Raw genomic sequence first — 26566 nt, 5'->3', positions numbered from 1 at the left:
TTTTCTTTCGTTCCCCCTTTTCAGTGTCTCCAGATGTGGAATCACTGACAAGGGTTGCATCTACCTGGCGAAGGTGCTGTGCACAGTGTCGCAGCTCTACCAGGGCTGGGTGCGAAAGAGGAACTGGCAGGCGGTCGAGCTGAAAGAACTGGACATCAGCATGAACCGCCTCGGAGACAGAGGAGTCAAAGAAGTGTCGCCCGGCCTGGAGAACCCTTACAGCCATCTGACGACTCTCAAGTGAGCGATTCTTTCAAACAGACCTCTCCGCTTCAGTTTGGTCGGAAGAACGGTGTGCTCATTTCTCTTTTCAGCCTGAGTCGTTGCGGCCTGACCGACGACTGCTGTGCAGAGCTCGCATCGGGGCTCGCGTCGATGGAGAGCGTCGTCAGCGACCTGGACCTGTCCGGCAACGACCTTCAGGACAAGGGAATGAAGAAGCTCTGCGCGGGACTGAAGAACCCTCAGTGCAAAGTGGAGAAACTGTCGTAAGTGAAGTTTGGGAATTTGGAAGGAATTACGCTGCCACATTTTGAACATAACTCAATAATTAATATGCTAATTAAGTATGAATTGCTTCATCCTTTCATTGAAGCAGAGGCTTATTATGCAGACGTGGTTCACCTGTTAGAAACGTGTCCAGCGAACACGTCGCTCGCTAAGCAGCATCTTGTTTGTGAGTCAGACCACTGTGACTTGTTTAAACACAGTTTTGGCCGCAACTCAAGAATTATGTGCTAATTATGACATTTCACACACACAAAAAACTTCTAATAGAATAAAATGATGAAGGGATGACATTTTATTTGCAAAAAGTCAGTGATCAGATGTGGACAGACATATACGAGCTGCCTGGTTTGGCAGAAACATACAACACAGAGGCGATAATTAAGCTCACTTATTACTATTCCTCGGGCTTATTCTTAGAGATTCTTCTGACATGATTTACCGAACTCAACTTTGAGAAAAAATATATTAGATAGAACTTTATTGATCCCTTTGGTAGGGTACCTCAGGGAAGTTGTTGAAATATACCAAAAAGCGCGACTTCATCGGGCATATTGTGCTACGACTTCTGGCAGCGATTTGTTGCACAGTTTGGACGATATTCGTAAAATCCGTCTTTGGAACCCTGTAGCTCGAACATGTTTTACAGTAGAAGTTAAAGTTAAAGCGGGTCACAAGGCTTTGATATCTTTTAAGGTTATCGCGCAGTTTACGTTTTATGAACTCTTCCTTCCGTTAAAGTGTTACCCGCTATCAAAATAAAAGCTCTAAAACAGGGGTGTCAATCTCAAAAACACAGTGGGCCAAAATTTAAAACCTGAACAAAGTCGCGGGCCAACATTGAACAAATGAACCTTTTAGTATGGACCGAAACAAATTTTGCTTTAACATTGAATATGGAACAAGCACCGCTTATTACCAAACATTATATATAACTTAATAGTGGAGACATGCAAAATCAAATTATAAATAAAAAAACACATCAGTGGCACAGTGACAGTGTGAAGTCGCTATGCCTACTGTCACAGAGGAGAGGGAGTTTATGGGTCTTGTCCTGATTGACGCGCCAAAACAACAACAGGGCATTATGGGATTTGTAGTATTAGCGGTGAATGCGCTGTACAGTATAATACCGGGGGCAGCTCTAGTAGTCATTTGGTATTGTCTCGCGGGCCAAATATAATTACAAAGCAGGCCAAATTTGGCCCGCGGGCCAGAGTTTGACACCCCTGCTCTAAAACGTTACAAAAGGCTTGCTGGTGACTCTGTAATATACTTACTTTTCAAAATAAATTGTGCTTTTGTAAATTACTCCTCATGTGTAGTTATAGCAGTTCTATCAGTCGATCCCTAACCTGGATCCGCATTCAAATTTCATGGCTTTTTCCTTTTCCCGTGCTCCACCTCTTCACCAAGTTTTACGATATTGCAGCTCAGTGGTTTACGCACCATCTTGCTCACAAACAGCACCGAAGTTGTAGCTCTGCTTCAGCTCTCCTCTTGGTAAACAGACGCTGCACCGACAGCAGTTCAGCGAGGATAGGTTCTGGATAAAATGAGCTCTGAGGTGCTTGTTTTTGTGCTTTCTGTCCAGGCTGAGGAGCTGTGGACTGACTTCTAAGAGCGTCCAGTTCCTCACCTCCGCCCTGAAGTCCAACCCGTCCCACCTGGAGGAGCTGCATCTGATGGGCAACAAGCTGGAAGACACGGACATCAGCGTGCTGATGGACCTAAAGACGTGCCAGAAATACTCTCTGTGCGTTTTGGAGTGAGTACTGAATACGTTATTCTTCAGAAATCCCCGTGCGTTCTGTCCCACCGTCGTGAAGCAGTAAAATGAGAATATAAGACGTTTTCTTTTCTCACTGTCTGGCATGAAATCAGGCTAAACTTTTCCTGTTTTAGGTCAGTTAGGGTTGTCAAAATTTTTTCTATTTGCTAAACGCCAAAATAATGAGAGAGAGAATTTTATAGAGAATTTTTTTTATGACGTTCTTCAAAATCAGAAGTTTACATACATTTCCTTAGTATTTGATAGCGTTGCCTTTAAACAGCATGACTTGGGTCAGATGTTTTTCCCATTCCTCCTGACAGACACTGTGGTGGAAATCTGTCAACAAACGCACAACTCAGCAAATGTGTTTCTGCTTCTGCTTTACAGACCTCCTAGTTACAAGTCTAGAGGAGTATCGTCCCACAGCTCCTCTGCAGAGTTTGACACAAGCTTGTTGTTTCCCAACTACACAAACGGCTTCACTTTTCTTTTACCTGCAAACTAACGAGTTATGCTCGCGTGAAAAAGAGTTTTATGATGTATTTTCCAACACAGGAGACGAGGACGGACGCTTGGAGTGACGTGGGACATTAGCATATTAGCATAAGCAGCATTTCCTGGTGGTTGATGGGGGGGAAAGTCCTATTTACTGATGAGACGTTGTGGTGAATGAAAGTAAAACATGCAAATCCGACTCTGAGATGTGCTTCACACTCCGGTTTGCATTTTTGTGGAGAAGATCCTGCAGCAGAATAACGAACGCAGCCTCTCAGCTTCCACTCAGACACTCGGCTTTGGAAAAACCTGCCCAGGATCTTCTTTAAATCGCTTCTTAAAACTTGTTTTTGTAGGCCTGCTTTTATGTGATGTCTATTTAATTTGAATGTAATTGACTTTTACAATTTGTCCTTTATTTATTTACATATTTCTTTGAATATTTACTCATATTATTTAGATTTTTTAACCTCGTTTTTAGGGTTTATTTTCTAGGATTCCACTTGGATGTGGTGTTTATGGTTCTTTTATTATTTTATCTGGTGGTGTTGTGTTGATTTATTTAGAAAATCTTTTGAGTTTCCTTCTTTTTTTAACCTTGTTTTTAAACTTTTTTAAAGGTGCTACATAGATTAAGTTATTATTAAAGCACACAGAGGCAAACAAATACCGAGAGATACTCTGACATTCATGCACAATTTTGTATTTCAGTATTTGTTAGACTTATTTACCACCATGTGCATATTTACTGTAAGTATTTACGTCCTTTTTTTTCTCCTTTCTTGTCTTTCAGCGTCTCAGTGGATTGAAGAACGCCGACAAAAGGACTCGAACTGGCTCGCAGTTCTCAAACTTCACCATCGACGGAACAACTAAAAGCTCATCGAAGCGTTTAAAAGTTACACATTTAGAAGTTTTGTCCTTGAAAATGAATCCTAATCTACCTATAAGATGGCCTAAACGTAGCTCTACACTGGAGCGTCCTCTGCGGTGTCTCGACGCTCGCCGCAGCTCGAGCACACCAGCTCGCCTGCGACTCTGCTTAAAACAACTTTATGCTGCACAAGTTGTAATATGAAGTGATTCAGCCGTACATGAGTCGAGTTCAGGGGTTCAACCCTGTGACGTTTTGAGCTTTAATCAGTTACTTTACTGTGTTGTGGTGCATTTTTAGCACCGAGTTTTTGCCTTTTCTGCATCGGTTTGTGGTTGAAATGACATTTAAACTGAACAGAAATATAAACACAGCAGGTCATAGTTCATTTATGAAGTTTGTTTTCACTTCACATGAAATCGTCTTTTCTTTGTTCTTCATAAAATTAATTCTTTGTGTCAAAAAAGCCAAATTATATTGACCACAGGTTAATGTAGCACGGGTATTTGTTGGTGTAACACATGGCATCTGCTTCGGCTTTACAGACCTCCTAGTTAGAAGTCTAGAGGAGTATCGCCTCACAGCTCCTCTGCAGAGTTTGACACAAGCTTGTAGTTTCCCGACTACACAAACGGCTTCACTTTTCTTTTACCTGCAAACTAAAGAGTTATGCCCGCGTGAAAAAGAGTTTTATGATGTATTTTCCAACACAGGAGACGAGGACGGACGCTTGGGGTGACGTGGGACATTAGCATATTAGCATAAGCAGCATTTCCTGGTGATTGATGGGGGAAAAGTCCTGTTTACTGATGAGACGTTGAAATAGTCTTTTTTTTTCATAAAATTAATTCTTTGTGTCAAAAAAGCCAAATTATATTGACCACAGGTTAATGTAGCACGGGTATTAGTTGGTGTAACACATGGCATCTGTGCAACTCAACAGACGGCATGAGAAAAACAAATATATTAGAAATAATTACAGCAAAACGTGAAGTTTTCACCATTTGCGTGCTGCGTTTACGTGTTTGTTCAGTCTTGAATAATTAAAAGAAAGACTAAGATACATGCCCCTTTGAGGTTTAATAATCTGGTTCAGTGTGTCTATATTTTTATTCCAGGATCAGATAATATTTATGCTAGAAAGCTTCTAGAAAGTGACTTTTCTATGCACTAACTGTGGCTAATAAACAGCTGTTTAGTGGCTATAAAGACTAAATTCATGCACCAGCTGGACAGTCAGAATATGAAGGCTTTGGGGCTTTTTGTGTTGCTTTCAGATGTTTGATATTTCTACATATCAACTACATGTTTACTCCTCTGACCTCTTCTTGTTTGGACCTATTTGAATGTGTTCAGATGCTCAAAGTATTGTCTGAAATCTGTGCCTTTACTTAAACACCTGTTATATATATTTTGGTGCCTCATTCATTTGACGTTATGGATTGTTTTGTAATGTTATTTCTGCATGTTTTCTTGATGCAGGTTCCTTTACCTCATGAGAAGCTCACTGTGAAAGTTCCCACTCAGTATTATTTGTAGTGTGTCAAACATGTGACTGTGATGCAAATAAACACTATCTGTGACCACACAATAAATGCAGCATTGCTCGTTTTTTTTCCTTTTCTTTTTTTTTTTGGTTGCACCAAGCTGTGCAGCGTTGCTTCACTTGTGTGTTGCAGCAGCAGAGCGCCACCAAGCGGCTGCACCTCGTCGCTGCAGCGCAGGACGCGTTTGACGCCAGTTGGCACAGCGGTACCTTGTGTGCAGCATCTCCGGTTTCATCGCAGAGGACCAGTGAACGCACCTCGGAGCTGAAGGTATGTTTCCCGGCGCGACACCAACATTTCATCAGCATCCTTCTCAGTAAACAGAGCTGCTGCTGCTGCTGCTGCTGCGTTCAGGGACGCGTGTCAGGGCTGTTATGTAAAATGCATCATCCACTGTGCTGATAGTTGAACGCTGCTGTGTTGCTTTGGTGTAACGAACGGTGCCAAAAAAAAAAGAAAGAGAAGTGCACCGGGGTGTGGAGGGCTGCCCGGGCCGGCTGGCGGGCTCGGTAGGCCCGTATGGCGCAGTTTGGGCGCAGAAACGCGCCTCCTGACCGCCTCGTGTGTCGCTCGTCACGCTGCCCAGGATAAACAGAGCCGTGCAGCAGTGTGAGAGCTGGATGCTGACACATGCAGGCATGTGTTATGAACGCCCTCAGCTCTGCAGTGTCATGCTCATTGCGGCATCGTCGCACATTAACGTCCTCTGATGACATTTTCTCTGCACGCCAGAAGCGTCCAGATCAGAGGATTTATGTGTGGATTTGCATCATTTTATGTCATGTGGAGTATTTTTTGTTTTCATTATCTCTTCACAGAGCAGTGGCTGTGTTGGATGTTTTTGTTTTTGCTCTTAGTTCCCTTCAGAGTCTAAACTCAGTCCCAATAACACGCAGTGTGATGCGTCAGGGAAAAAAAAAACTTCACTCAGAAGCCTCTGCGCATGCGTATGAGTGAGGCAATATTGCGGTGATCGACTGTTATCTTTTAGCTAACTAGCTTATTATCGGTAACTACGCGGAGGTGAAGCGGTAAGTTAATAGTTAGACTCAATATTATATGCTGTGGTGTGGTTTTGTATTTAGGGTTATAATTTACAGTACGTGTTTTGTTGGTAAAATGTTAATAACAGATTGTAAAGTATAAGAAGCGAGCCTTCGAATAAGCTAGCTTAGCGTTAGCTGCGCGTCTGCTAAAGTTAGCTATTAAGTACTTTAAAGTCCTACAAGCTAACTAAGTAACTTTAGCTTAATCTTTTTTTCTTTTAAAAAAATGGTAATATACTTGTAATTACTAAATTGACTCAGGTAACAAGTTTTCACTTTTCTGTGCCATCCAGCTGTTGGCGCCAAACAGCGCCGATATGGCTAACTAGGGCTAGCGGTTAGCCAAAGTTAGCACAGTTAAGTGTAGCCAAGGTTGCCAGATATGACAATATACCGCAATGAATATTATTGTAAATTTAGTAGCTGTCATGTGGAATAAATATATAACCAGAAATTGTTAGAATAGATTTTTGTCATGGTTAAAAACAAACAACAAAAGGCAGTTCAGCAGCTCTTTGGATTAGCAGCTTACAATGAAAGAGCACTAAAAATCAAATAAAGCACAATTACACTGTGTAAGAACAAGATTGCACTCCATAATGTAATATATTACTTTTTAATAGTCAGTAAATAAGGAACTGTGCATGCTGCATTTAATTTAGCTCAATGTACTTTTACAGTTCTCAGTTATAAGAATTTAAACAATGACTGTACCTAATAGCAAAGTGGAAATCTAGTTTAGTTTGAATTTCTTTTACAGAGAATTGCAAAAGTCCACTGGACAGAATTGAATGCAGCATGCAAATTTGCCTTCTTTTATGACTTGAACATGTTAAAAGTCTAATTTCTGTTGTCTTGGTGGGAAAACGGGGTTAAATGAGCGCACATGTGTTTGAGCTGGAGACAAATAGTCAACCATTGAGTTACTGAATTACTCCACACTGTAGTCTGGCGCGGCTTTAAAGGACAGTGATCAGATAGTGACCGACACACAGACACTCCTTTGACCAGTGACTATAAAAGACCACCTTAAAATGCAGCTTTATGCAAATGACATGATGCCACAGATTAGAACAGAAATACGAGAACAGTTTGCTGGCTGCAGGATGTTGGCTTTTTAGTCAGGGTTGCAGCCAGGCATCGAAGAAATCGCTTTAGACAACTCCGGATGCCTAACAAATGCGATTGTGGCCCCCAAAGTGTCGGCCAGCTTCACCAGGCCCTTCATTAACACAGTCCACAGGTTTAGCTAAAGTTAGATATTAAACAACATGTGATATCTCAAAAGCACGACTGTCACACAAGGAGGACAGTATGCATTTTTAAAATCACTGACAGTTCAAACCTTGGATCAGATGTGCTGCAAAAAGTCTGAGGTGTAGCTGATCAATGACAAGACTGGGTTTATGCAAGTTCTAATAATAATAAGAACTTTATTTATATTAAGAAGAGTGTTCACAGGAGGTGCTTTGACAGTCAAAACATGCAAACACAGAGACAATCAAGCAAGACATAAGGAGACAAGGCAGAGCCGTCAATTAAAATAATAATAAGTTCAATGAATAATTAGCCAGATTAGGGCGCATATCAATGAAAGGAACTAGGCAGTTTAAAAATGGAAGAATAAGAGTGAAGATTTAAAGTTAGTTGAAGAATTAAAGACGATATCACACAGCTAAAATGAACACAAAGCAAGAGAGAACATATGAAATAAAAAGCTTGTAGCACATAAATACAGAATAAAAGTCATCAAAGCTAAAAGTAAACTTCACATGAAAGCAAGTTCATAAAAGTTGGTTTTAAGAAGTGATTTCAAAGACATTACCGACTCCATAAGCCTGATCTCCTCAGGCAGGTTGTTCCAAAGTCGAGGGGCCTCTGATGGAGAAAGCTCGGTCGCCCTTCGAGTTAAGCCTCGACTTGTTGAACTTGATGTTAAACCACAATGTGCATTCCCCAACCCTGTTGTATACAATGATCAATGTGCAAGCTGAAGCAAAGTCCCAATCTGTTTGAGCTATATAAAACTGAATTTGAGCATTGTTCTTATTTAGCAGCCACACCTTTGTTTCTTCTAAATTGCAGCCTTTACGATTTGCTAATACCTTTTAATTCATATTTTTGGTTTGATTTGACATGAAGTAACTGTTCAGCCCTACCCTACTACTGTGTGCTCTCCTTTTGATTACCAATGTAATATTTTAAATGACTGAGGTAGAAAACGTTCAGCTCCTCTGACCAACCGCCAGTCAGATCTTAAGTAGACATTAGTGAGTTTATTCAGTAGTAATCACTGCCACGCTTAACCATCAGTCGTGTAATTCTACTGGGTTGAAGCGTGACTTTGCTCACCAACGTTTGTGCTTAAATTCACTGTGAGCGTCATGACCAGGGTTATTTTTTGCAAATTTAACCCAGTGAGGGATCAATAAAGTTCTCTTATTTTTTATCCAGCATCTCCTATAGGTGAACATCTCTGCACACCTGAGACGGGTAGAGTTCAGTGTGTAATTGTGCAATGAAGTGGTCGTTGTAGGTTTGCTTTGTTTTCGTTATAAGCTCAACCACTTCTGGGTACAAATCCTCATTTTTTGTCCCCGTAGTTATGCCGGTGCAGATTCAAACACCTTGTTTGTCTATCATGCTCGGTAACGAATTGTCTGACTGATAGGACTTATTAAGCTTCTTATTAATAAACACCTTCTCCTCTCTGATGTGCCATCATTTGGACTGTAAACAGATATTATGAAGGCTAACTACAAGTCCAGTCCTTGTGCTTTTGTTTGTTGGAAAAGTGCTGCTTCTTTATTTTGTTTACTGCACAAATCTTTCCGTGTTTTCCAGAGCGAGCTGCAATGGGGAAGGAGAAGCTCCACATAAACATTGTGGTGATAGGACATGTCGACTCCGGCAAGTCCACCACCACCGGCCACCTCATCTACAAGTGTGGGGGCATCGACAAAAGAACAATCGAGAAGTTTGAGAAGGAGGCTGCAGAGGTATGAGTCAGTTTGTTCCTGCTTTAAAATAGACCCTTTTAGCCGTTCCCTACTGTGTTACCTTGAGCGGTTCTGCTCTTTTGAACTGAACGTCTCGTCTGACAAGTATAATACAGTTTTCTTGTGTCCTAAAGCTTGTACTGGATTGGCACCATTGCTAAATCATTAGGAGAAATCACTGGATTTAAATGTCACTTTATATACAACTTATAGCCTGCAGCTGCTTTCTAGTAAGTTTAGTAGTAAAATATAATTTGTAATGAAATCTTGGGTTTGTATTTTGTCCCAGTTTCCTGTTGACATGGTGGTAAACACAGTAACATGAAAGTTTTTTCTGTCTAATACAGTCCAGTTATTATAGTGGCTTATTGTTAAGGAGTTTTAACTTCTTTTTTCATCATTTTTGAGGCTGCAGTTTACAAAATTGACAAGCGCTTCCTCAATGTGACTCGACTGTACAGTGTATGTGCCCCCCTGAGGTGTGAGATTTGGCGTAATACAAATTTAAGTAAAGAAGAAAGCACGCACACAAGTTGGAAATACGTCATGGAAAATCTGAGTTACACACATAAGTCAATGTATTACTGTGTAGATAACAAGCAATCATTCACTCACTGGCTGGTCCTGGGTTGGATCCCCTTTTGCCTTCAGAAATGCAGACATTTTTCATTGCATAGATTCAGCTCCTTAGAGGTTTTGGTCCATATTGCTGTGATAGTAGTCTAAATGTCCGTCAGCTTCAGGGCTCTACACGGTGTGCACTCAGTGTAGCTTGCGTAAAATGGGAATTTTCTTGTTTTTTATTGAGTTGCTGTTGCTTCTCTATCACTGAATGTTCTTTCTTTGTAAACCCCAGAAATGGTCAAGTTCAAATCACCTTTTCTTCTCTTACTGATGCTCGGTTTGAACTTCAGCAGATCCTCTCGCCTAAATCTTTGTCTCAGTACGATTGGCTGATTAGTTATTTGCTTTAATGAGCAGTTGTTGGTGCGTATACTTAATGTATTAATTGCGGCTTTCAAATTCATACAGCTGTGAGGTGTATGTAATACAAGTGGCAGCACTGAATCTCCAGCACTGAGATGAATGACTTGCTTGTCTTTATCGACCTTCATCCTGCAGAAGGGAATCAGGAGGATGACTCAGACAACACAGCATCATTTGTAGCTGTTACTGTGTGCAGCTTCAAGCAAAAGTTATATGATCTAACATGAACCTGACGTGACTTTACCTTTGTTTCTCCTCCACAACCACCAGATGGGAAAGGGTTCCTTCAAATACGCCTGGGTTCTGGACAAGCTGAAGGCCGAGCGCGAGCGCGGCATCACCATCGATATCTCCCTTTGGAAGTTTGAGACCAGCAAGTACTACGTGACCATCATCGATGCTCCGGGACACAGGGACTTCATCAAGAACATGATCACCGGGACCTCTCAGGTGAAGTTAGTAGACCGGTAGAGGAGTGGGAAATGGGTGAAAGGAGAGAGGAAATATACTGAATGAAAGACTTCACCGTGTCTCCCTTCAGGCCGACTGCGCCGTGCTGATCGTGGCTGCCGGCGTCGGCGAGTTCGAGGCCGGCATCTCCAAGAACGGGCAGACCCGCGAACACGCCCTGCTGGCCTACACGCTGGGAGTGAAGCAGCTCATCGTGGGCATCAACAAGATGGACTCCACCGAGCCCAACTACAGCCAGAAGCGCTACGAGGAGATCGTGAAGGAAGTCAGCACTTACATCAAGAAGATCGGCTACAACCCCGACACTGTGGCCTTCGTGCCCATTTCTGGCTGGAACGGAGACAACATGTTGGAACCCAGCCCTAATGTGAGTGAGACCAGAGCATAACATGTGCTCAGAGATCATTCTTTGCCTCTCTGTTGCTGTACGTGTTATATAGAGGAACTAAAGTATGACCCCCCCATACAGCTTTTTAGAGTTTATAAATACAGTTTGCACATATAGTTGAATGCTGATTGCACGACACTGCTAAGAGCGATGATGCTAAATAGTTTTTCATTGTCTCTGCAACAACGACAAAAACGCTGCTATTCTATCTCTATTCTAGATTCTTTGACAGTGAAACCTTTTGTGTCCTCCTTTGCTTCTGAGCTCTAAATCTAATCTAAAGCAATCACACATCCATTCCCGAGCTGCCGAGGTAAAACCGAGCCTCTCTCCCTCCACAGATGACTTGGTTCAAGGGCTGGAAGATCAACCGCAAAGATGGAAACGCTTCGGGCACCACCCTGCTGGAGGCTCTGGACGCCATCCAGCCTCCCACCCGTCCCACCGACAAGCCCCTGCGGCTGCCTCTGCAGGACGTCTACAAGATCGGAGGTGAGGCCGCTGTTGGCGCAGGTGGCGGAGAGTGTGTGTGGTGGCTGTGTGATTTGTACTTGTGAAATCTAACTGCCCTCGTTATCAAGTGTTGCTTCATACCAGAGTAGGTGTTGAAAGTATTTTTGGGAATGAGAGCACTTTGTGACAAAAACAGCAGAACTGAATGAGGTCTTGAAGGAATTCCCATCGGCTCGTTCTGTCCTAAATGCTCATGAATGATTTTTAGGCTTAACCTTCTAAACCCTGGAACTGGGTTGAACAAATGAAACAAGACAAACTGAACTTGAGGAACACTGAGAACGGTGTTTAGGTGACGCAGGAGACGTCATCTGTCCAACCTTGGAAATTGGAAATATATTCATAGATTTTTTTTGTTAATGAGTCAGGAGGAACAGGTGTCATTTGTTTTATGGAGCAACCACATCAGACACAAATAAATATTTAAAGCGGAGTCATTTTCATACCTCCAAACATACTCCTACGTCTTTCTGGTGCAATATCAGCACATTCGAAGGTGTGAATTATGAATATTTTGTACATTTAAAAACTCTATATGTACAAGAATCTGTGCAATATCGGTATTTTTCTACTACGAATCCGCAAAATTAATTCTGTTCATGAGAGAATCTGATGTATGCAACATTGTCATTTCCACATCCAGAGGAATTTGGACCATTTAAACTCATATGAAGGGATACTATTGGTTTATTATTGTTTTTCTACTAGTATTCCTAAATGTTTGCACCATCCTCCTCTGTGGGATTAGTAAAGGCTTATCGTACACCTGAAGAGATCTTTAACTTACCGTTCTAACTCATGCACCTCTTAGACCCCGTTGTAAAGCCGCTAACCTTTCTTTTTTCCAGGCATCGGCACCGTGCCCGTGGGCCGGGTAGAGACGGGGATCCTGAAGCCTGGCATGGTGGTGACTTTTGCCCCCGTCAACGTCACCACCGAGGTCAAGTCCGTGGAGATGCACCACGAGGCCCTGACCGAGGCGCTGCCCGGCGACAACGTGGGCTTCAACGTCAAGAACGTGTCCGTGAAGGACATCCGTCGCGGCAACGTGGCCGGAGACAGCAGGAACGATCCGCCACAGGAGGCGGCGGGCTTCACCTCTCAGGTCGGCTCACAGGAGTTAGCTTTCGTCAGGAGAGGGTAGTAACTAAGTACATTTACTCAAGTACTGCACACATTTGAGGTACTGCTACTTTATACTTCCACTACATTTGTCTGACAGCTTTTTTAACATAAAGATTTGACACAGTTTATAATAGAACAAGCTTTTAAAGTAGAGCACAGACTTACAGATTAAATCAGGGGTTCCCTACCTATTTGACTTCTTACAAAATTCTGTGTTTCAGATTTCAAAAAGTTGTTAACGGTTCCACCAGATAGTCATGATTCCCTCTAAACTTCTCACATGGTTTTTTGTCAGTAAATGCTCCAATAATCTCGGCAAAAATCAAACATTTCAGAAACTTTTTTAAAGCAGCTTTCCTCATTTCAGATTTGTCTGCTGTCCCTTTGTTTCAAACTGGGTATGAACTCATTCAAACCTGCAGCAGCAACAACAGAAACATGCTGCTGACACACTGACGCTTCACTGTTAACAGTCTAATGATGGCACATAATAATGATAATAGCGTGTAAGTCAGAGCGACCAAACCGGGACATGCTCTTCAATACTTTCACTACTAAGCAGGACTTTTACTTGTAATGGAGTATTTGTACATTGCTGTATTGGTGCTGGGCTGCAAGGTGGATCGGTGGTTAGCACCGTCACCTCGCAGCTAGAAAGTCGACGGTTCGCATCCTGGTGCGTAGACTCTCCATGTTCTCCCCGTGCTTCTCTCTGGCTTCTCCAGCTTCCTCCCACACAGTCCAAAAACATGCTGAGGTTAACTGGTGATTCTAAATTGTCCGTAGGTGTGAATGTGGGTGTGCTTGGTTGTCTGTCTCTAAGTGTAGCCCTGTGATAGACTGGCTACCTTTGCCCTAAATCAGCTGGGATAGACTCCAGCCCCCCATGACCCTAGTGAGGATTAAGCGGTGTATAGATAATAGATGGATGGATGTATTGCTGCTGAGTACTTCTTCCACCACTGACTTTGAAGGAGATTCTAGCCAGGTGTTAAATGTACGGTCCTGCTCTCCTGCCTTCTCTGTATCTGCCGTCTGCAGGTGATTATCCTGAACCACCCCGGTCAGATCAGTGCTGGCTACGCTCCCGTACTGGACTGCCACACTGCGCACATCGCGTGCAAATTCGCAGAGCTCAAGGAAAAGATCGACCGTCGCTCCGGTAAGAAGCTCGAGGACAATCCCAAGTCCCTGAAGTCTGGAGATGCTGCCATTGTGGACATGATCCCCGGCAAGCCCATGTGTGTGGAGAGCTTCTCTGAGTACCCGCCGCTGGGTGAGTTTGTTTAATTATTGACTTAAAAACAAAACAGTGTCATCAGTTTGTTGTCGTAATTGTGTCAAAACTGTTTGAAGGTTCTTAAATGTCAGTATTTCCTGGTTTCTTTATTCCTCTATGATGGTGAACTGATTGAGTCCCTATGAAAGTGCAGCAGATTAGTTTTAGCACCAGCACAGTTTCTATGTTTTATTATCAAACATGGACTTTTGTTTTTCCTGACCGCTCCCTCAGGGCGTTTTGCTGTCCGCGACATGCGCCAGACGGTGGCGGTGGGAGTGATTAAAGGCGTGGAGAAGAAAGCCCCGACAAGCGGTAAGATCACCAAGTCTGCACAGAAGGCGCAGAAGGCCAAATGAACGTTGTGCTGGGCTGCTGCCCCGAACGCTCACCGTGGCCGAAGACACACTAGCACCCCGCCCCTTCTGCACACCATAGTCAGCGTCTGGTCTATTATCACAATGCATCGCAAAAGCAGACGAAGGAAAAAAAATGACGCGCCGCGCAGTTAGCGACGCTAACACGCTATGTTACGTGTAGGTTTTATTGTAACTCACTTCGTGGCAGAACAACACGACAGGTTTGCGTTCTAGTTCTCTGTGTGCTGTTGAAGTTAGAATTCCAGCTGCTCGTTGATGTGGCTACCCGACGTAGTGATACGGTAGAGATGTTCCTTTGCCAGGTCTTTGTTAACGTAATGCTCTGTGTCCTAGCTTTAAAACCAGATGTGCTCTCTAGCCAGATGTAGGTTGGCTGCTTGCATGTTCGCTGTTTGCACCTTACAGCTTCAGAAACTCTTTGTCTGATGACCTTCAATCTTCATGCCTCGCACTTTGCTTGACGTAAGCTCCCTCGCAGGAGCTCTGATAAATGTTACTGTTCAGTTCATGCACCTTAACCACTGTTGTTTGTGAGCGTACGTTCATAAAAGTAAAGATGTTTAAACAGTTTCTTGGTTCCTGGTCTTATTTTCTTTAGGAAACCGTACCTGAATAAATCCAGGCTTTTTTTGCTGATGTGGGATTATCTCAGTGATGCACATATTATTGCTCCAAGCTGAACTCATGCAGCTACTTGTTGAAGCGTGTATTTATTTTAGAACCATATTTATTCATTTGAACATCAGCCACAGGGCTTAGTGCTGCTTAAAGCTCCACATGTCTTCCCTCTGTACCTGCAATGTGCTGCCTGCAGCACCCAAGGACTTCTCCAGCAGCAGCACCTGACCCTGGGCTCTCCTCTTCTGTCCGCCTCATCATAAATGTCTCGTATTCTGTGTTGTGGTTTAACTTTAAGGTGTTTCACAACGTTTGTTGTGTTGCCAAAACTCCATCTTACCTCCTAAGCTGAGCGACGCTGACGAGCTTCTAAACAGAGGACAAAAATAAAAGTTATGTTGATTTGCTCAACTAATTCTCTCAAAATATCTGACTATGATTTTGATGAATGGACATGGAGCTCACACATGATCCCACATTAGAGGTACATTTAAGAGGACATTTGTCAAACAATTGCTTAGAAAAAACAGTCTGCTTTAATTAATATGTAAACATATTTCATTGTAGAAGGAATTCAATAGAATTAGTGAATTGATCTACTTATAATAAGCACTAATCTAAAAGCTCTGACATGCTTTTCCTGAAGAACTGATTTTCACATCAGTTGTGTGCTCTGACAAGCTGAAAACATATTTCTTGGTTTGACATCATTAACTATTGAAGCTTGATTGCCCTTTGTTCCCTGTCAAAGACTATTTGCACTATTGCCCTGCTGCCCCTCTGGTGAGTTTGTGTGTCTGTGTGTGCGCGAGACAGAAATAAAGAGAGAGAGAGAAGGAGTCCTTCTGAAAACCTCGAGGCTTTCCCGTCCACAGAGCAGATTCTGGCTGGTCTCTCCCATGATGCTCTGCAGCCGGAAATCTTGGAAATCTTCCAGGCGGTGACTCAGAGACAGACAGAGGATTTCATATATAATGTGTTAAGCTGTCACTTACACACATGTACATTTATATACACAGATACAGTGTATTTCATGTTTTAGTGGAACTCTCCACCTGGTTGCTGCTTAAAAATCTAAAAAGTCAAAGTTTGGGATTTCACTTCTTTGACACTTTTCTATAAATCTGAACATGAATGCTTTTAAGTCTGTGCTGCTACAAAGTTGCAAAGTGCAGAAGAAAATCACTGGAGCACCACTTCACATAACGCCTGTGCACGTGACCTTCAACTGTGCCCGGAGAGTCAGCAAACTTACAAGTTGGGCTTCTGGCCTTCTACTATCTCCTCCTTTGGGATGGAGCAGAGACCCTCGTATGTGAGCTTCTCCCCTGAGCCGTGGATGGCGTACGAGTTCATCTTGTTGGCACTGGGAGGAAAGTACGGCCATGGAAGGAGAGCCTCGGCCATCCACCTCTCCCCTGTGACTGTGGTGTTAAACATGATGGGCAGTTGTTGCTGGGGGAAGAAAAAAAAAAAGCCCCCTGATAACTCCCTTGCTGTCAACTTACCACAAAAGCTTGGCCGACTCCTGACAGTAACAGCATCAGGTGTTGTTCGTGTCTACAGCAAAAAAACAAACAGAAGATGTGACTGCAAACATACGATCCCTGACATGGACAGAAACAGAGCTGAGCTTGGACAAAGCTCCACTTCCAGGTGATGTTTTGTTGTACTATCAAAGAAGAAAGACTCCCCGACTGATAAGATAAAGAAGAGAAAATTAAAAGGAGACCTTTAATCCTGTATTAATAAACTGCTTAGAAGGTGTTATGAACCTCATCGGCAGCAATCCTGGTAAACAGAGGACCCCAATTAAATCATTCGAGTCGTTTATTTCAAGTTGACATTATGAAAAAACAACAGATACATAAACTTTCAGCTACGATAATGGGACCAGCAGAGTGCTCGTTATCTACCTAGATCATAACGGGGTTGCTTTCTAATCAATTAAGTGACATTAATTAGGCCAAATATGTGGGACTCATTAACCGGAAATCGAATTTACTTAAGGTCAATTAGAACAGATTATTATTACTCAACCTCATTACAAGTTTAATTGCTGTGTCACCTTAATAATAATAATAATAATAATGCAGTTACTATCATGGTCTCATAAACATTGATAGTTTTATTTGTACAAAGGCCTGAAAATTGCAGGATACAGACTATATTACTCAATCACGACTGCAGCAATAATGGTGCAGTAAGAAAACAAAATCTTTTCCAGTGTAATAACATATATTCCAGAAAAACCAAAACATGAGGTCGGAACGTTCCTTCTCATGTCATGTGCAGACGGAACCATTTTAGCGGCGCACATCTGTGTTGCCATTGGCTGTTGTTTGTTTACTTCAAACGGGCGGCGGAAACGAGAATCAAAGTAAAAATCTCGTGATTTTTGCACTGTTTGTTTAGTGAACACGCGTTAAACGAGGCGCTGACACAACCTGTGAGCGTCGCTTCTCTCTGAACACCAGTTTAGATGTTGACTAACGGATCTGAGCGGTTAGCTTGGTAGCTAAGCTTAGCCGAGATTGATTAGCTGCTCCGGCTAACGCTAGCCGCACCAGGTAACCACTGACAGGTAGTCACAGCAAGCTAGCTTGTAATAAGTGTTATTGAGCGGCTTTGTAACGTCGTTAGCTCCGTTAGTGTGCCGTTGACACAACCGGAGGCATTTTGCACCCGCTTCTAGCTTTAATCGGTTTGTTTTGCGGGTTATTAGTGATTGTTTTTAAGTGACCGATGCTAATTGTTTTGCTTGTATACACATAGCATGGAGGCAGAACTTGAATTTCTGCGTGATCAAGGTAAGCACAAACAGAGGAGATACTTTGCTTTTCATACATCTTCTTCTCCCTCTTCATCTATATTTTGCATTTTTGTTCTTGTATAGTAATCCCGTTACTCTTTCAGGCCCCATATGTAGCTGTAACATTCATAAAGGTAGAAATAGGTAACCTGTAACCTAAAGTTTGGCTGCACTGTTGTGCCTTTCTAACACGTTTCCCCCCTTTAAATGTCATTTTCAGCTTACAGTAATACTTTAAATTAGGAATACTCTTGTGAAAATTAGTATGATCAATCTGTATCCTCCTGTTTCCAGTCCACAGGTTAAATTCTGCCCTCAGCCAGTATCAGTACGGCCACCGCACTCAGTCCACATCATCTCAGGTAAAAAGACTTCAGCAGAAACTCAACGCTCTCTACGATTCGTTTTGTTAAGTCAGGAAAAGGGAGTGTTTTTTTATTTGGGTTCCAGGGTAATTTAGGAAAAAATGGCATTGCAAAACTCTGTTTTTGTTCAGTTAATTATTGTGATGTTAAAAACTAAACTTTACTTGAATGACTCAATAGTAAGAGTTCATCATTTCAGAATGACTGGTGTGATTTTATGTCTGCGTTTAAAATACAAACAAGCAAACAAAAACCCTGATCATACCAGTGTGGAGCCTTTCTCATTTATGGCAATGCTGTCAAAGTAGCTTTTGATTCTGGAGACTGGTTTTGTGATCCAGAGTTTCGTGCAAATCAAACCCACAGAGGACGTGTTTGTAGTCGACACCATCCCGTCTGTAGCTGGAATCATTCCATGAAGCTGACCCTGAGTTTCTTCATCTTCAGGGCTCCTCTCCTCTATTTTGTGTGCACACATGGAGCCCACTTGTCAACAATCTCTGTGTCTTTTAAATAAAAGAAATTAAAAAAAACAATCAACAAACTCCATGCATCTAATTATTAATTAGAATTTTTAAAAAAAGAATCAATTCAATCTGAGTAAATGATAAGAGTTGTGTCTAATAGTTTAGTCGTGGAAATTGACTGCTTGAGTTTCTTTTTTGTGTCCAGCAGCAGCAGAAGCTGGAGCATGATGTTCATTTTCCTTCACGTCACGCTTCCTGCGATGTCACTGTTGCGCATGAAACGATATATTGTGCAGCCCTATTGTGTATATTTAACGACTGTTGGGCACCTGATGACTCTTGCGTGTTATGTGTTCGATAGGTTGAGGAAGCGAGGCCGGTAGAGTCTCCTTCACCCTGGATCTCTGACAAAGGGTCAGTTTATCTCTTTGACTCATTTCTTCACACATTTAAGAGATTATCAGCAAGTCAGAGTGAAGCAGAACATGTTGATATGATGACAATTTAAAGCAAATATTTATTCCTCACAAGTGACGTCTGTATTCCTCCTTTGTAGTATCATGGCTCCTCTGATAGCAGAGTATGATCGGCACATGGATGAAATGACTGAACAGCTGCAGAGATACCAGGTGAGAAAAAAACACAGAAATAATGAAGCAAATGTTTGAAGTGTCTTGTTCTTATCGAACTAAACATGCTGTAGGTGTAAAGGGCTGTAAACATTTCAGGCCTTGAAATACGCTACATGGAGTATTAAAAAGCCTTAAAAGACAGAGCTGGGTGATGGATGTCTCTTAATCTTGTGACCTCTTGGTCTGCAGATGCATTACAATGTATTAGGATGTCTTTCAATGTGATTGTTTGAATCCACAGGGGCAGATGGCAGATGTCAAAGTGAAGCTGGAGAGGGTTGTCAAGGAAAATGAAAGGTACAAAAAAAAAAACATCCGCTGGTGTCAGAGGCTGTTGTTTGATTTCACATCTATAGCTATGTGTGCTTTTGAAGCTTTTTTTTAAAGTATTAATCAACATCCACCACCTTTTACAGGCTGCATGCAGAACTGAGGGAGTCTGTTGAGAAGCAGCTCCACTCCCTGCCCGTGGCTTCAGGAGTGGAGGGCAGCACCCTGGAGGAGGATTCAGTCATCAGAAACCTTCAGGAGCAGGTCCAGCTGTCTGAGCAGGTCTGTCCATGTGATGCGTCTAAACCTTGAATGAAAACACTTGGACACTGCTTCCTTAAACTGGTTGAGCAGAAGTTAATGTCAGAGTGCTGCTCGTTATGTTTTGATCGTGATCTTGTCACACAGAAACACAGGTTCATGATTTCAGCTGTACTGTCCGTTTGCGTTTAGGAGCGGGTGCAGGCCGTGGAGCTGTGGCAGACGGCAGCCCAGGAGCTGGACCGCCTCCAGCAGGTCCACCAAAAGACCATGTCTGATGGACAGATCCACGACGCCCAGAGACAGCAGCTCAAGGTCCAGTATCTCCACATGAACATGCAGAACATCAGCCCTTTGCCACTAGATGGAGCCATTCTCACAGAACTTAGGTCAATTACAGCAGTTTGGCCTCCGTTAGTGCTTGATATACACGTGAGCTAATTACTAGCACTAAACTTTTATTGAATGTGGCTTTTTTTTTTCTTTTTTTTACATCACAGGATCAGCTTGTTCAGTTCCAGCAGCACACGTACAAACTCCAAGTGACCAATCAGAAACTGGAATCGGTAAGTGACGCCTAATTAAAAACACGTTAAATTACTGCCTACCCAATGAGCCACGTGATGGAAATGCTGTGAAACGAAGCCTGCTTTAATATTGAATCCTGTGACTAACAGAATCAGTTTTTAAATCACTGGCCAGGTCCTGTTGTATCTGGACTGTCCCCTCACTGGGTCATCCTCTGACTACCTCAGTGTTTTCTTTTTCCAGCTCAGGCTGTTGTACGCTACTCCCCCTGCCGTCTCCCCCTCGTTCTCTTTCACCTCCAGTCATGGATTATTCAACACCATACTGTTTATTCAGAGAGACAGTTGTCCTGACTGAGGCTCAAACTTACTTGGAGATGAACAACGTATTGTGGATTCATGTATTCACACAGAAACACATGAGCACACATACATATGCTGGTGCTTACTTTGGTCTCAGTACAGTGTGAGAGGAGATAATATAGTAATACTATATCCCTGTCATGCATTTTTAATGAGAGGGCAAGCCTTGGGCTTCCCCCTCTCTGACTGTTCATGCAAGCAGCCTTTTTCAGTCACTGCATATGAGAACGACGGCAGTGACTGAGTGACAGTGACTCCTTAGGGTTGGTTCAAAAAGGGCACAGGAAGTTTAAAGTGAGAAGTTTTGGCAGAAGCTTGGTGGTGACCTAAAGCTGGGGCTGTGTGTTTGGAATCATGCCACACAGATGGCAGTCTTGTCTGTCTTGCCACACACAGACTAACCAGCAGTTCCTGAAGACGGTGACGGAGCAGAGCACAGAGATGGAGGAGCTCCACAGCCAGCTCAGGTAACAGCACAGCACAGCACAGCACAGCGCGGCTCAGCTCAGGTAACCGCTTGGCTCAGGTGCTCACAGGCGGTCGAGGGTGCTCGTGATCCTCATATTTACCAAACAGATGTTGATCTTCTCGACTAACTCTCCGTGTCGGTGCAGGCAGGCCAAGGCTGAACTGAGGACGGCCACAGCCAAAGTGGATGAGATGACCAAACTGTTGCAGACTGTCCAGGGCCAAATGCAGAGACGGGTAAGAAAACAAGATGTAAATGTCCTCGTAGTGGCTGTGGAGATCATAGAGGTGAACTTGATCAGGGCGCGAAAGAAAATGCAGCTGATTCTGTGGCGATCAATTTAAAATGTTGAGCTTTGGTTATTAAGGGTTTTGGACATTCTTTTGGGCCTCAGATGCTGCCATTTGTCATTATTTTGAATATCTTATAAACAATAGTAATCCATTTAATTATTCTGTAATAAAATCCTCGTATTTTCTAAACCCGGCTCTGATGGCCTCATCTGTGTCTGTATGCAGGAGGAAGATGTGGCCGAAGCCCAGGGTCGAGAGGACGCTGCAGACCGACGGCTGCAGCAGCTTCAGGCAGCCTTGAGTCAGCTGGAGACCAGGCGAGCACCTTTTCACATTCTGCTTCACCTATATTTCACTTTTCTTACTGCTGGCTGTCAGCCAAGAAGGAAGAGTGCTTGAGATGATAACAGCAGTACCATGTAGTGATCTAAAGGAAGCTGCTGGTTCTCACTGTTCTCCTCTGTCTCAGGCTAAAGGCTGCTTCTCAGGAGGCGGAGGCAGTTCGCAGAGAGCAAACTGTGTGGGAGAGGAAGGTGGGGGAGCTCCAGGCCCGCTGCACCACCCTGGAAGAGGAGAAGTATGAGGCCTTGTCCAAAGTCAGAGAGAGCGTTCAAGTGGCCGAGGAGGCTGCCCTGCAGAAAGACCAGGTGACTGCAGCTGCTTTGTTATCTCGCTCTTTCTCAGCAGCCAAGTCTTCATGTCAGGCTGTCCAGCTGCATTATCCTCTGATAGTCTTCACATCCCTCGAGCACTTTAGAACTTTGCACCTGCTTCTGTCCCGTCAGGCCCTGTTAAGAGAGAAGCAGAAGACCGAGGAGCTGGAAAAGACAAAGGAGGCCATCAAACAGCTGATCCAGGACGCTGCAGTCCGCACCAGGAAAGAGGTACACAGCTTCTGAATAAATGTTTCTACTAAATGCCCTCCATGTAATTAGATCTGTGTGTGACTATAAATGACATTAGGAAGCACAACCTCAAACTGTACAAGTTGCTCAGTCCAACTTTTGTTTTTTTGTTCTGAGCCAAATGCAAAGAGCTGCTCTTTGACCCTGTGTCACCTCAGCCAGAGACACGGTGATTAATGCTCCATTAATGGGTCTTCTTCATCAAGTCCTTCCACTGTTTAGTCCTGTTAGTGCAGCGTAGTATGACTGACGTGCCGGCTGTCATCGTAGCTTCTGGCTGTCAACATCTTATCATATTTTAAAGAGTAACTGTTGATGCGTTGTGCTTTCTTTGAATCATGGATCTTGCCATGTGTTTGCTTTTTGAGTTGGAGTTTAAGTTTAAATATTGCAGCCAAAATACATCATCTCCCCTTTCCCTCATTCTCATTCAAAGTCATTTAGTGGTCAGATAAGTGTGTGTGATGAACAATTAATCCCCCAAAATTCTTACAATTAGTAATCAGACCTCTTCCCAGAGGACACAAGTACCGCTCAGACTGTTGAGCGTGTGGGCTGGGATTTCCAAAAATAGAGTCGTGTCCAGAGTGATCCACTGTTCAAAGCACTTCCACTCACCAGATCCCTGAAGTCGTTGCTCGTATCTGAACCGTGTGTGACTTTATCTTCAACAGGTGGAAAATGTTCGCAAGCAGTGCAACGTTCAGATCCACCGTATGGCCGAGGAGCTGTCGGCGCTGCAGCTGGTAACCTGTCCTGCTAACCGGACTCATTCCTTTTCAGCATCACACCAAATCCTTTTTCCTCGTCCTGTCTCTAACCAACCATTTTCCTCGACTCTCCTCGTTCTCTCCTCCCATCTCTGGCTAGGAGTGTGCAGATAAAGAGTCTCAGATTGAAAGGTCCCTGCGAGAGAGGAAAGCTGTGGAGGAGGAACTGGAGAAGGTATCTGAGAGAACATCAGTGAAACCACGAGAAAGAAACGACTGACGCCTGTGGATAGTGTTTGATTGTGTGTTTTTATGAGTGAGCTGAGGTGATGCTGCTGCTGGTCATTACAATAGTGGTTTTGTTTCAGGTGTATAAGGAGGGAAGAGCCGAGCCGGAGTTCAGGAAGATCGATGATCTTCATCAGAGGTGTCTGAACGCGGAGAGACTGAAGGAAGACTTGAGCCTCACTCTGAAAAGCACCCAGAACAAACTGAAAAAGATGGAGCTGGAGTAAGTGTGACATTATAGATTTAGTTTGAACTACAAGTTTACAGCGCAGCAAGTTAAGCTCCACTCCTTTCTCCTCCTGCAGCTATAACGAGGAGCTGTCACGGTGCCAAGAGGAAGTGCGGCGGCTGCAGAGCTCTCTGGCTGCAGCGCGGGACGACTGCGTCGGCGTCAGTGACGAGCGACTTCAGCTGCAGCAAGAGAACCTGCAGCTCCGCAGGGAGATGGATGAGCTCCGCAAGGCCTCCCTGCTGGTCCAGAAGAAGGCCAAGCAACAGGTAGCTCCATGACTCGAAGAAATAAGAAGGATGTGAATGGGTCGATCCGCACTTTTCTAAACAGTGAAACAATTTGAGGCATATGACAAATAGAAACGAGAAGGTAATATTAAAATAATGATTTAAAAATAAATAAAACAAGCAGAATAGATAAAATACACTGATAAATAGATGAAAACAGAGTAGTGGGTGCTCACTGCAGGAACTGCCAGCCTGAAAAGACTCAAACCAAGAGAGAATGTGAGTTTTGGTAGAGATGATGATAAGATAAGATATGCCTTTATTTATCTCACAGTGGAGAAATTCACATTGTTGTCAGCAGCTTTACACATAGAGATACACACATACTAGACAGAAAAATGTACATAAATATAAGGGAAGGAGGTGACCCTGCAGGGCAATCGGTTCAACTTTACAGGGCCGGAGTGCTGGCCCATTAGAGTAATGAACAGGAGTGATAGAACAAGGAGAGAGACAGTGGAAGCAACATGATGGAGACCAGACGACTGACAGCTTGATAATGGGCTATTCCAGCACTTCCACAAAGGTGGGGACCTCATTCGAGACAGGTTAAAAACTCGTCCCAATTTAAGCACCAGCAGCTGATTTATCCTAACTTTTGGTTTGTAGTCTGGGTCAAAACCCCTGGGTCCTGGAGTTCCCATAATCCAGTACTATAACATATTTAACTAGAACCTCCCTGCCTGATTAATGTCCACATTTTTCTAACTGCACACCTCCAGTTTGTTAAGCAGGTGTTCTTGCCATCATCTCTTCTCTCAGATCTCCGAGTAAAATCTGCCCTTTTAAAAAAGATTAAAGAAAGCATCAGTGAGAGAAACGTGTATTTAATCCCACTGCTCTGAAGCCAAACAGCCAGTGGGATTAAAGTGGGATAAGTGACTCCTGTTTGTCTGTTTGAATGAGTTTTGGAGTTTTGACCTCATGCACACGATCCCACTCGCTCTGCTGCATCTCCTCAAGGTTTCGCAGATGGAGCACGAGTTCAGCCTCAGAGAGCAGGGACTGGACGCCCGGGTGAGGGAGCTGGAGGAAAGCAGCCGGAGCTCGAGCGCCGATCTGACGCGCCTCCTCACAGCGCAGCAGAAAAGCACTCAGCGATGGAAGGAGGAGGCCAAGAACCTGGTCCAGGCCTTTGAAGCTAAAATCACGGGCCTCAAGTAAGGATGTGTGTGAACGTAGAAGGAGCAGAGTCTGGGCCTGAGCATTCATGTTGTTGACAGTTTAGAGCGACAGACGTCATTACAAGAACCTGATCCATGTTGTGAGATCATTTTCTGATTATTCCAGGATGATCTGTCATAGTTTAGTGGCTTTTTTCTAGGATTTTATAGAGTTATCAGAGGTTTTTTTTGCTGTAATCATTGGTAATGAGATCCTCCAGGTGTGTAAGTCGCACTGAATCTAAAAATGTGTGCATTATATCCCTGTGTTCACATTTGACTTAAGTTATGAGTCAGAAAGAGAATAGCTGGAGCACCTTAACTGCTTCCACGACCCTTATGCCGCTGCTGCAGCTACTGGCCGTGCTAATAAATGAGCCAAACGGGCAAACCACATCACAGTAACTCATTTAAAGCTGGTTTCAGAACGTCCCTTTCACCTCACGCTACAGGTTTTGCCTCCCTCTACCTCTTGGTGTTGCAGTGCGCTGCTCAATAGAGCCAGTGGGTGAAGCAAACACTTTCCAGTGAAATAAACCCTGAAGCAAAGTGAAGCAATAACCAATCAAATGGAGACGACTCAAGAGATGATTTAAATAAGATTAAACATGTTAATATTTAATGCAGCTCTCTATTAAAGGCAATAGAAACTGTGTTTTTATTATATGAGGAGGAATATTCTTACTCTGGAAATCCTGAACATGCTGAAACATTTGAAAATGAAGCTGTGTAAATGTTTTATGAATGTATTTGTAAGGGGCTGACTCAGATCTTCTGTCATATTTGTTTCAGGGCAGAGCTGAATCGGCAGAAGCATCGTTCACATGAGCTGGAGATGCAGCTTGAAACGGACCATGGCACCATCTCTGAGGTTTGTTTAACACACAAAGAATTTATTGTGAAATCCAAATGAAGCTGCAGTGATCGTAGTAACTCCACCAGATGTTCCTTTAGTACTTCAAAAACAGAAGCTTAAACACAGCTACTGTTTTAGTTTTTTACACCATGTAGCTAACTAACATGTGTTTTTGCAGTATGAGAGGCAGCTGGCAGAATGTCAAGAGAAGACGAGTCGTCTCCAGAGACGCCTGACACAAGCCGAGCAGAGGGCGGCTACAGCCACACAGCAGGTACGACTAACCGGTCCACGTGTCCATGGTGTGACTCTGATATGAAGAAATATGCACATATCTGTCCTGTTTCCTTGTCACCTGATTAAATACTGACATTGTTCACTGTGTTGTTGTTTGTTTTGCAGCTGAGCATGTTGGCGTCCCAGAGAAGGAAGACTGCGATGGCTAATCCAGATACTTTATGATGGTCACTGTGCTGAAGGACAAATAAGAATGTGTTCCTCTTCCAACACTTTCTGCCAAAGGTGTCGATGTTTTTTATAGTTACATGGCAGCAACGATTTCATACAAAGTAGTGACTGTTTGTGTAACAGAGCCCTGGAGCCTGATGTGTAATATGTAAAATAAACTTTGTTATAACTTAAAAATAAACACCATTGAACTAC

At 43.3% G+C, this 26566-nt stretch overlaps 3 protein-coding genes and 1 pseudogene across 6 annotated transcripts in view; 3 read left to right on the top strand and 1 right to left on the bottom strand.

The window, feature by feature from the left end:
- Nucleotides 1–5242, top strand: part of LOC103355266 (NACHT, LRR and PYD domains-containing protein 12-like) — a 13311-nt gene extending 8069 nt beyond the window's left edge. For 2 of the 3 annotated variants that reach the window (XM_008278990.1, XM_008278989.1), the window contains exons 6-9: nucleotides 25–240; nucleotides 315–488; nucleotides 2102–2275; nucleotides 3570–5242. In XM_008278990.1, the coding sequence (XP_008277212.1) occupies nucleotides 25–240; nucleotides 315–488; nucleotides 2102–2275; nucleotides 3570–3585 (580 nt within the window). In that variant the 3' untranslated portion in view covers nucleotides 3586–5242. The remainder of the gene's footprint in view (nucleotides 1–24; nucleotides 241–314; nucleotides 489–2101; nucleotides 2276–3569) is intronic. The other variant, XR_520076.1, reaches the window with a different exon arrangement.
- Nucleotides 5243–9098: 3856 nt separating this feature from the next.
- Nucleotides 9099–14955, top strand: LOC103355265 (elongation factor 1-alpha 1). Its single transcript, XM_008278988.1, has 7 exons — nucleotides 9099–9242; nucleotides 10500–10679; nucleotides 10771–11067; nucleotides 11430–11580; nucleotides 12450–12706; nucleotides 13768–14002; nucleotides 14240–14955. The coding sequence occupies exons 1-7, from the start codon at nucleotides 9099–9101 to the stop codon at nucleotides 14362–14364; spliced, it is 1389 nt and encodes a 462-aa protein (XP_008277210.1). The 3' UTR covers nucleotides 14365–14955.
- A 391-nt stretch (nucleotides 14956–15346) lies between these two features.
- On the bottom strand, nucleotides 15347–17048 carry LOC103355275 (UPF0462 protein C4orf33 homolog; annotated as a pseudogene).
- Nucleotides 17049–17317: 269 nt separating this feature from the next.
- sclt1 (sodium channel and clathrin linker 1) lies at nucleotides 17318–26566 on the top strand. 2 transcript variants are annotated; one of them, XM_008278986.1, is made up of 22 exons: nucleotides 17318–17383; nucleotides 17779–17813; nucleotides 18110–18177; nucleotides 19009–19061; nucleotides 19204–19276; nucleotides 19521–19576; nucleotides 19696–19831; nucleotides 20003–20125; nucleotides 20311–20376; nucleotides 21097–21167; nucleotides 21315–21405; nucleotides 21688–21779; nucleotides 21932–22109; nucleotides 22248–22346; nucleotides 23042–23113; nucleotides 23238–23312; nucleotides 23446–23588; nucleotides 23671–23863; nucleotides 24848–25044; nucleotides 25840–25918; nucleotides 26082–26177; nucleotides 26306–26566. In XM_008278986.1, the coding sequence occupies exons 2-22, from the start codon at nucleotides 17780–17782 to the stop codon at nucleotides 26363–26365; spliced, it is 2055 nt and encodes a 684-aa protein (XP_008277208.1). In that variant the 5' UTR covers nucleotides 17318–17383; nucleotide 17779; the 3' UTR covers nucleotides 26366–26566. The 2 variants fall into 2 exon arrangements, with proteins under 2 accessions (XP_008277208.1, XP_008277209.1); XM_008278987.1 differs by lacking the exon at nucleotides 17318–17383 and adding an exon at nucleotides 17541–17573.

This window comes from Stegastes partitus, unplaced genomic scaffold, assembly GCF_000690725.1.
Source record: "Stegastes partitus isolate 25-593 unplaced genomic scaffold, Stegastes_partitus-1.0.2 Scaffold141, whole genome shotgun sequence".
Taxonomy (NCBI): Eukaryota; Metazoa; Chordata; class Actinopteri; family Pomacentridae; genus Stegastes; species Stegastes partitus.
Note: the sequence above shows the minus strand (reverse complement) of the source record. Positions and strands in the feature narration are given on the sequence as shown.

Bases quoted from the DNA above. Each gene is read 5' to 3' on its own strand.
- LOC103355265 (XM_008278988.1), top strand. From the start codon at position 9,099: ATGGGGAAGGAGAAGCTCCACATAAACATTGTGGTGATAGGACATGTC. The intron at 10,680-10,770 runs GTGAAGTTAGTA...GTCTCCCTTCAG, and splicing joins TGATCACCGGGACCTCTCAG to GCCGACTGCGCCGTGCTGAT. The intron at 11,581-12,449 runs GTGAGGCCGCTG...TCTTTTTTCCAG, and splicing joins GGACGTCTACAAGATCGGAG to GCATCGGCACCGTGCCCGTG.
- sclt1 (XM_008278986.1), top strand. From the start codon at position 17,780: ATGGAGGCAGAACTTGAATTTCTGCGTGATCAAG. The intron at 22,347-23,041 runs GTACACAGCTTC...TATCTTCAACAG, and splicing joins CAGTCCGCACCAGGAAAGAG to GTGGAAAATGTTCGCAAGCA. The intron at 23,313-23,445 runs GTATCTGAGAGA...GTTTTGTTTCAG, and splicing joins TGGAGGAGGAACTGGAGAAG to GTGTATAAGGAGGGAAGAGC.